At 39.3% G+C, this 10,673-nt stretch overlaps 1 protein-coding gene across 1 annotated transcript in view; it reads right to left on the reverse strand.

The window, feature by feature from the left end:
• The window catches only part of MCC (MCC regulator of Wnt signaling pathway), a 209,081-nt gene extending 198,416 nt beyond the window's left edge, over positions 1-10,665 (reverse strand). The window contains exons 1-2 of the mRNA XM_085305365.1: positions 10,468-10,665; positions 8,225-8,287 (exon numbers count right to left, since the gene is read on the reverse strand). Coding sequence (XP_085161491.1) covers positions 8,225-8,232 — 8 coding nt within the window. The 5' untranslated portion in view covers positions 8,233-8,287; positions 10,468-10,665. The remainder of the gene's footprint in view (positions 1-8,224; positions 8,288-10,467) is intronic.
• Positions 10,666-10,673: the final 8 nt, after the last annotated feature.

Here is a 10,673-nt window from a genome sequence, read left to right on the forward strand (position 1 = left end):
CGGCCGGGACCCCCCGGGAGCGGCAGGGCTGGTGGGGCTCGGCGGCAGGGCGGCTCACCCGCCCCGCTCGCCTCCTGTGCAGGCCCCTAGGCAGAKCCTCGCTAGGTCCTTCCTCCACCTCTCCCCCAGCCTCCCTCAGTGCCAAAAGCCACTGTGGCGTGCGAGGGAGCGAGTGGCCTAGCCGAAGCGGGGCTGGCCGCTCTCATAATTTCGGAGGCCAGCCCCCTAGGGACCAGCAAGCGAGTGCTGGGCAAATCTCCCTGGCTTGCCCAGGGGGTCTGGGGGCCTTGTTCTCCTTCCATGTCAGTTGGCAGGCCCTGGCATTCACACAGGTCCTGCTCCCTGCTGCAGGAGAGCTGCGGCCACCTTTGACTTTGGCGCACCTGTAAAGCTCAGYTTAGACAAACTAAAACAAAAAATAGCTTTTTCAGTAGCACTATGTACAAGCTTCAGTTTTTTTGGTGGTCGATAGAACAGGYGAGTGTTCCAGGAACAGAACACCGGCCCTTCTTGCTACTGATACAAACTATTTTCTCTCTATTTATCAAATTTTACCTCAAAAGGTGGTAATTACATTTTCTCTTCCAACAGTTCATAATCAGGCATGATGGTGCCTGCTCTGGTGCTTAAAAAGTACTTAATTTCCAAACTTATTCATGGCTTCCCCCATCATCCTGATCTTTCTGCCTCCTTTGCGTTTAGAGAAAATTAATTTCCTTTACAGTCTTCATGTTTCCAGATTAAACAAGCCCTTTCATCTCATTCATAYAGGACAGCCTCTTCATTTCCTTTAGTATCCCTGACACCCTTATCAATGCCTACTGGAAATACCTATTTTGAAATAGCCTAGAACAGCATTTGCCTGTTTCACAGTAGCATTACATTTGTCACTCTGCCATCCTGTGATTAATCAGGTCCGCTAAGTCTTCCCCTATCCTATTTTCTGTGTATGGAASAAATTCTGCTTTATAAAGGACATATAATTTCTATTCATACTATCAAATGTTATTCTRCTCCTATACAGTCTTTGAAGATAGTCAGCTCTTCCTACATAACAGCTTGATCTTCTTGGCTGTTGACAATGGCTCATGAATTCGTAATATCAACAAAGTAATCAAACTCCTCTTGGCATACAGTTCCTTTCAAGTAGAATAACTGATGCCAATAGTTCTTATTGTTAATATTTATTGCATCTTGATTAAGTCTTTGCAAGGCAAAGAGCCTCTATGTTTTTATAAGATAAAACTGTTGGCAAGTACAAATATACAYTCATGTATTCTCAGTCTCTGCAGTTTTCCAGTTTCCATTACCCAGAGCACTGCTTGGTGGATGGCTAAAGCATGGAGTATAGCCCCAAGCTTCTGTCCAACATGTTTACATACTCCATCAAGAGAATGGAAGCAGAAAAAGCCCATAAGCAGCCTTCCTCTTTCAGAATATATACAGTCTGTAGTCTTCGAAGATTTACATCATGTTCCACTTYTGACCTCCAGCCTCTTTCTTAGTCTTACCAACAGTTGCTCTTTCTCTGTCCTGTGAAGGATGTTTTTCGTGCGTGAGTCCATTTGCTCACTGCAGCTGTTTCTTTTATGTTGAAAACAGAAAGTTGCTGGATCAGCTGGACAGCCAGTCACAAGATCACTGTTCTTCAGCCACATCCCATAGATTGTAGCTGTTCAACACCACACACAAGAATTCTTGCACACATTATGCAAATATAGCACATGTATTTTCTTAYTAACCATACAGCACTCCTAAAACAATGTTTCCTCCCAAGGAAGGAAACAGGTAAATAACTAACTTAAGAAAGACATTAGCAATGACCAGAGCAAATCTAAGCAAATATGTATCTGTTGAGTCTTTTCTGACAGCTTTTCCCCTTGGAGGGAGGAGGGACAAAAGTTGTTGTTAATTTTTGCATCTTCAAGGCAAGCCCCAAGACTCTTCTTTAAACCTAAACAGTAGTTTCTAACTTTTCCTTTTACAAAACTCACTGGAGACACTTTCATCTAACTGCTATGAACAGCTGATATCCTAGTTGTGATATGGAGCAAAAGAGAATAAAACCACTTGAGCTTAGTGACTGGTATCWTGATCCAAATCCAAGCTTTAAAAAGAAGACGTACCACATCAGCTAGGAAGCAGAAGTATAAGCAGTAGTTCCCCAGACTTCTCAGTGCCTGCTATGACTTGTGTGGTAGTCCACTCCTGCAGTCAAAAATATGAATTTCAGATGGCAAAAACCGTATTTAAAGCAGACAACAAGCTTGGCAGCAGAAGGTACTATCCTTCCTGAAGTCCATTCTCACTGTCCCTGRTGGGAAGGATGAGTGGTGTCCAGGAAGATGTGGAAAGAAAACAGGGAAGAAGGGCAAGCAGTAAGGTGACCATACTGCTGCCTGTCCTCCTCAGTCTACCCCTCTCAGCAAACAAGTTTGATATTTCTCAAAAGGAGAGTTTGCAGTTTTTGTTTTTGAAACTGAGGGTCTTAAGTGTCAATCTATTTTTGTTTTATCTTTTAAGTTAAATGAACCCATAATTTATTTTCAACATTAGGTTATTCTACAATCAACGTTCCATAATATCCTGATTTCTACACTGAAATGCAAAAATATACCTGAAAACCAATGCAAGCAGGAAGAGCAATGCTGTACCAATATTAGTCACATTTATTCTCCAGTATTTATGTAGACAAAATCTGAGATCTCAAAGATRGTGTGAACTACTTGATTTCTGGAGGTTCTGGGCTCCTAAGACTTCCACCAAATCAACAGGAAATTTAAGTCCTTGTGATCTCTAAAAGTCAAATCTAGAATATCTAAAGTTAGGTATCCAACAATAGGAAAAGAAAACCATTATACACATATCACAATCTAGCTACAGCTGTTTTACATAAGAAAACAGGTAAACTGACTGTACATAGAAAGCTGCCAAATGACCTAAGTCAGCTGACTAGAAAAAAAGTTTCCTGCTACACAGGTTTCAGCCATAGTACTCTTAAGATTAACCTCCCCACAAACCAGCAAACAAAACAACCAATAACTTAGGATTTCAAACAGTAGGTGTGAGTTCTAATTCAGTAATATTCCTTTAAGCAAGATAGCCAAGCTGTGCAGTGGAGTACTTTCTTAAAGCATCAAGAATGTGATTCTCCAGAATACCAGCCCTTACCTTTTTGTAATTTCTGCACCCAACCCTTTTTCATTTGTGCCAGACATASTTACCTTCTCAAGTTCCATGTTCCTCCATGAGGTTCTTAGGTAGACAGTATTTCCCTGTAAACTGACTGACACCACTAGAAAGTGTGAACTGGCAGGCTACTAGCTAACTTAAGCAAACTTTCTACCCACTTTTTTTTTTTAGCTGGGACAGCAGTGTTCTGTCCTAGCTTCCRCCAATAAATGGAAATGAGGCAAGAGGGACAGGTAGCTTTATGATACCCATTTTTTTTCCAGWGCATGCCAGCACCTCAGGCCACATTTATGAACAAATTTTAAAACACATAGCACATTTTAAGAGTTAATCAATTACCTAATTATTCAGGCAAGATAGAATGAGGACAGAGAAATGAGAATATAGGAAGACTGCCTGGAAGGTAACGTCAAATTTAGCACACTGAGTCCAGATCACTCAAAATCTTCAAAATCCCTGAAGTCTTTGTCTTTAATGGACTGCTGCTTCTGCCAGATGCAGAAAAGATTTKGAATGCCAAGACAGCAGTAAATGCCATGCTTTAAAACACATTGCAAATATTACGGAAAGCAGTTAGTTTTATAGTAATTAATAAATGACAACCATTTGATGTCTCAAGCATTGTTTTAGTTATAATTTGTGGAAGTTTTGGCTCCTTTGGGGTCATAGCTCTGTGCACTCCCCTGTTGGCCGGCAATTCTGTATTTACCTGTTTACTTATAGGAACACACACGCATATATATAATAACAAAAACGATGTTAATAATACTCAGGAAACATTAAATTTCTCATGGATGCTTACCATGCAAAAAAAGGAGACTGTGTAGTCTGAGACAGATAGTAATGATGTGAAAACTAGCTATCTGAGCTGCTTCTCTTCACTTCTCTCACACCTCGAGATACTTTTCCGAGACTTGAGCCTTAAGTGCCGTTGGYGCCTACCATAGCTGTGCACACAAGTGAGATACACCTGGGACTCCTATGGAGAATGGCTTAATCTCTCAGGGCGCCATGTGGCCAGCAGCTCCTGGCAATGGCAGGGCAAGGCCTGGGCCTGTCTCACCACTCACGAGAGAGCAGGGCACCAGGGCATTGGGCATCACTGTGGGGACAGAGCAGGCACCCGTGGGTCGGGGCCAGCAGGGGCCTTGGCTGGACAGAGGCCAGGCTGTGGCAGGGTGCCATTGTGGGGCAGGGACTGACAGCCCCCTGGGCTGGACTGGGAAGGGCCTGCAACGCCCTTGGGGCCTTGCCATAATCTCACCAGGAAGACACAATAAAGTGAGGTATGGAGGCTCTTAATCTGTTTTGCAGGCATTTTGGTCCATCTGGGAAATGTATAGTGGATATGTGCAGTCACCAGTCATTTTCACATCATACTATCTGGCACATGTATACCACACTAATAAGAAGTGGAGGATATGCCAGCATCTACAGCCCTTAGCTGAATCTGCGCCTATCAATGACCTGCGTAACATCTATATTTTTACATGTAAACAAATTTCAATATGGAAAGTGTATATTAATACATATTATTTATTTTTAATAAATAGCTTAAAACACGCATGCTCTGATGTTACTGTAATGTATTTCAAGGGTTTTAGCTGTTTAAATTTCTGTAACTGCTTAGGTATTCAGACTGAAGTTTTTAACATATATAAGGACTGAAACCAATGGCTGGTGATATCAAAGGAAAGATTATCCTTGATTTCAGTAGCCTTCAGTAAAGACCATCTTTGTTTATCTGTCTTCAGTGAAACAAAATCAAAAGTAAGGGATACATAACGTGAGTTTAAATAAATAATATTTAAAACATTCCCATATACAGCAAAGTGTATTTGCCACCACCAGAGCCATGGTTTAGCTAGGAAATTGCTACTTAAATCCTCACCAAAATCCTGACGTCCAGAGACATTATATTATCCTTTTCACATTACTTCATTTAGATCCATCTCACATGACCGGCATAGTAATTCACTCCTGCTAGAAATGCAAGTCTCATGCAGCCTTTACTATGGAAGTGCTATCAAGCAGAGCCAGTTGAAAATTCTTCATCAAAGCAGTATTTTCAAAAGAAAATATATTTTTTATTTTTTGTGTGTGTTTTTTTTCTTCTGCTACAAAACATGATTGGCTAAAATGATATATTTTGTTTAAAAATGAAAATACTTTCATTTAGATATGATATTAGGAGTCTCTATGCCATTCTTCTGAGAACCTTTCTATTCATTCTTCACCTTTATAATGCTCAACCACCTTGYAAAACAGTTCTGTTTTAAAGGATGTATATTTGCTTAAGGATAATGAATGTGAACGGGAAAAAGTTTGTCTTTTTCCAAGCAATATCCTAAAACACTCTCCTACTACATGCAACCTGGCACAGTCCTGAATCTTGCATGTACGTCTACAGTTTGGATCTGTGTACATGACAGAACATTTATTTCCCGAATTTCTTTGATATATATTTAGACAAAGACATTAAACAGTTATTTCCACTGCTTTTTTATCAAAGTTTTTTTCTTTGAAAGTGTATCTCTGTTAACAGAATGCTACTTTGGTTGAAAAAAAGTAGGGACAATTTTAAAGATAAATAGCCTTCTCATACACTGTTGCTATGAGATAACCTTGATAACTTTTTATTTCTGCAGACTGCTGATGGCTGCAATAGTTAAACAAGTTCTGTGCTCCAGAAAATATCTGCAACTCAAGTATAATGTTGGTCAAAATATTTCAGTGAAACAGTGTACTGTCAGGAAATGCTGATTCAGCCTAATTAAATTTCTCTAGGGAATATATCAATTCCAATGAATTCCAATTTCAATAGAGACACAAGCATACAATTGACAAGTATGAAAATCCTTCTACCTTCAGTTAACCTCTCAACCTGATAAGACATGAGATTTCTGATATTTTTGTACTGCCTTTATAATATTTCAGGCATAATAAACCTGCTACTGTTTAGGCAGCGCTATYCATCCTCCATGTTCTCCATCACTTACCCTCACTGCTGCCCTCTGTCATTTGCTCACTCAGGAACTACAGCTTCATATTTTAGGAGGGAGTAGCAATGGAGACAGTTATTGGAAGAACTGGAGCATATTTGACCTAAATCTTAAATATAGTAGATATAGTAGATATAATTTTGCTATGCAACAGTTAGACATTTTTAAAGAGTGATATAGGATATGCGCAGCCAAATCAAAGACAAAACTATCGTTATTACAGAACAGAGATTATTTATAACCAAAGATCATGACTCATTACTGGATATACAACTTGTTTTCTAAGCACTAAACTTGAAGGGAAGACTAGCAACCCATCAGTGAGGAAACAGTTATATGAGTTCTCTTTTGTGACAAAATGTACATTATTTGACAATGGAAATTATATGAAAACAAACAAACAAAAAAACCTGCACCAAATGAAAACTTAATTTAAGAGCAAGATCATTAAGATCCAAGAAACATACATTGATCAGTAGATTTTAAATTGTGAATCCATGTAACAAATATCTTGTTATAAAAGACAGACGTAGGCAATTCTGCTACATGATGCAGTCTTGAAACTTTTTTTCCAAGTAATAAAAAAAAACACAACAAACAAAACATGGTCAATTTTCCTCTCCACAATAGGATAGTGAATAAGATATCCTTCATAAATTGATGTTGGAGACAGTGACAAATAGTTCAGTATATTCACCTGCAGCAGACTCATACAGGTAATTTAATTTCTAAAAAATTATAAAATATGATATACAGAGAAACTCTGAAAGTTTCTTATCCCTTTTTTGTGAACTTTTCTTTAGCTTACACATCCTCGGAACATAAAAGACTGACCTAAGGAAACTGAGCATTACCTCTGGAACCAGAGGGTTTGTCACTACAGCACCAAAACTAAGCTTGGCCTCAGTTGATTCAGGCATGACATCATGCTAGCGCAGCTGTACTGCATTCTGTGCTGAAAAATTCATAGTACATAATGGCTGGATTTGTTTTATAAATTTCCTTTAAAGTTCTTTTTTTTTTTTTTTTTTTTTTTTTTTTTTTTTGCTATAGTGGCATCTTTGTGAAGTTTTACAGTATTCAGGACAGGGAGAATTTTACGCAAAGTAAAAACAAGACAGTAAAAACCATTACATAATAAAAGGCCTCTGAGGAAGGCAAAATAAGAATGCTTAATTGTATTTGAACATGCATAAAACTCTGCTGCCTCTTACCACTTTACATAAAAATATAYATTGGGCATTCAGACCTATGGTGATAGAAGGAAGTAATTCTTATTCTGGAAATATTTGCTCTGTGGAACTCCTCAGCCAGAATGTATTTCTGAGGCCAACCATGAAATACGGTTTCAAAAAGTCTAATGGGTTATTAATTATAATAAGAAAATCTTCAGCTAGTAAATTTTGTTAATATAAAATGTTTAAGGAATATACATAAGCCACCATGTTTAAGAACTTAGAAACAAAGACCAAAGCTGTTTTGAATTTATATTGTTCAGATGGTTTGTTATATCTTCCTGTTACAATTCTACATGTAATATTGACCCCAGCTGGAGACAGAATGCCAGAGGTAACAGCATGAAGTTTAAAGGAAATGTTATACTGCATTTACTCATATCAGAGGCATCGACCTTTCTTAGCAAATGCCTGAAAGAAAACAACTAATAAGTAGTTAGGCCTAAGTGTTAGACCACATTACTCAGCAAGTAATTCTGAGAAATCAGTATGTTAAAAAGACACAGCAATTCTATAGGGAAAAAAGTATCTGCTGTCAGAACTGCACTTACAATGTTTTCTTGGCCACAGAAAGATAATAAACAGTGACTGATGAAAGAAATGGCAGCATCTGCAATGAACTGGGCCCTTTGGCTGGCATGGCTGTGCTGGGGAGGATTAGACATGTAGTATACATATATACACAATTTACAGATACACGAACAACACACACCAGCTATATACATTCATTAGAATTTTTCTCAGTAAAAGAGAAAAATTCTTAGTCATAGTCTGCTTATTTTTTTTGCTGCTTACCATTTCATTTTTCACTTCATTTTTCATGAGTTGTTTAATCTGCTCCTCTGTTCATACTGCCTCCTGAATGGAAAGCACATGTAACAGACTTAAATTTGAAACAAAGTTTTAAACACATAATGTTTCACTGCGGTTATCACAATAAATGAAATGCCTCCATCTCTAATTTCAGCAAAAACCCTGGACTCTCAAATCCCATATATTGGTAAGCCTAATCGTGCAGATCCATGTGCCCATTACTAAAGGGAAGATTGTACCGCTCCTCAGAGTGAAAAACTTAGGCAGCTGCGAAAAAGCACCTCTTGAACACCAGCAAGCATGATGCACGCTGCCTTCTGCTTCTCTCCTCTGGCCTGACAGACAGGTTGTGGGGGCATGTCCTATGGCATGATAATATGGCACATTTGGATCCCACATGCTGCAGAGAGTGTGCTGCTGTTTGTCCTTCCCCAGCTCACTGCCTGTACGTAGGCAAGTCTGGGCTGGAGGGCAGCCTCAGTGGTGGTCTAGAATGWCCCTTAGTGACTTTTTGGAAGTATATTCACAAGTGTTCAAAACCAGGAGACCAGTTTGCACAAGTGCTCCATAACACGTGAGCTTACCTTACAGTAAACTTCTGTTTTCACTCTGTTTTTTTGCACTCCTTACAGATTGTAATCAACCGCTTAGCAGGACTAAGCACTTGTTGTAGCATGCAATATAGGGATAACAACTACTCATTAACAAAATTTCCTTCTGCTTCCTTGTAGCATGGAACTACAAATCAGTAGATTTTGTTACATAAATGCTGACTCCTCCAATTTATATCAGCAGTTCTGCGAGTATGATTTATTGGCTGTTTGAGAGGTTTTTAAGTATATTTATAGTGACAAAAAACTATAGCTAACTGATAGTTTTAATCTAGTTTTAATATGCCAGCACCCCACACACCTTTACAATGTGTGAAATTTAAACTTTATTAGTTTAGTAAGTCAAGCTTCCCCTTATTTTACTAATATTTTATGAGTTCCTGTCTTAAATTCCTGGAGACAAATCAACTCCTGGTATAATGCTACCAATGGAACTACTTTAGCCGTGAATTCAGGCCACACACTTTAAAAATGCAGCTTTATTTTCAAGAAGGACTACATAAAAATGCTTCCTTCTTATTCAGTGYGTATACTCACTGTGTGTTTTGAATCATGTCTTTCTGAGTAACTAAAATAATATTTTCCTGCTTTTTCGCATTTAATAACCTTGGAAAGTCAATATGGCAAAGGARGAAGCAAAGTATGTATTAAGAGATCCATTATGCAGGATCCAGCCACATCACACTCTTAGCTTTACAGATTGATTTACTGTAACAGCTAAGAATTATGTCTATGAGCTGCTCTATACACAAGATYGCAAATTTGATGTCAGAATACAGCCGACAAAATAATTTTCCAGAATCATATTCATTTATTGTAGGAAGGCAAGCCAATGCTGCTAAGACATAGGAACTGGTAACAGATCTATGTTCATAATTACAGATTTCCAACGTGACTCTTTCAAACCAGATATCATCTCTCATTTATTACTGTCAACAATAAGGAAAAGGAATCCTTATCTTGTGATGTTACAAAGTTTAATACATTAATAAATGTGATGTGCTCAAACTTTACACTATCAATTATCACAAAAATACCTTTAGCTAAATAGCATTAAATGTTTCTGTTGAAAACATGCAGGAAGCAAACCAGATTAAAAAACTGAGAAGATTTAAATAACCTTGCGACCAAGCAAACCTTCAACTCCAATGCCACTCCTCAGAGCAGATCTATGCTGAAGTGACCGTTGTATACAGCTTTGGCAGAGCTCTCTTAACAGGTATTGTTCAGGCAGCCACATCAGACAGTGTTTGCTGTCTACTCAGTTCACCACTGATGCTTACACTTGAGGATCAGTTTGCTTCTGGTCAAAACAAGCTCCAAAGTTCAAAACGTGGTCGAGGACTGAATAAGGAGTCATTCCAAAGAGGCAAGCTTCAGTTGTTGATCCTGTGCCAGGCCTAAGACTTTATTATTTTCATATTCTCAGCACRGAGTCAAAAGAAATTGCTCAGAAGATGATGACCTTACCCAAAGAGTTATGTACTGACCTAAGGAATACTCAGAACACCAGCAAAGTCCCCAAACCACTCAAGGACTAAACAGCTTGTACAAAATGTACCACGACCAATATTTCACGACTAGGAGGCTGAGGGCTGTGGTGATCTTACCCACCTSCGCATCGCCCAGCAACTGCGCTGTGCAGAGGATCCGAAGTTTCCTGGAAACTCCGCAGTTCAGCTACTGCAGCGCGCCCCGGGCCAGAGCCCGCTCCTGGATCACCTCCGGGGAGGTGACCGGCCCGGCTCCTCCCGCCGCCCGCGGCACCTCCACGGGAAACGCCGCGGAGCCAACGGCCGCGCGCGCGACCGCTCCAACGG

Source organism: Rhea americana, unplaced genomic scaffold (assembly GCF_003343005.1).
Source record: "Rhea americana isolate MKP2758 unplaced genomic scaffold, rheAme1 scaffold_22, whole genome shotgun sequence".
NCBI lineage: Eukaryota > Metazoa > Chordata > Aves > Rheiformes > Rheidae > Rhea > Rhea americana.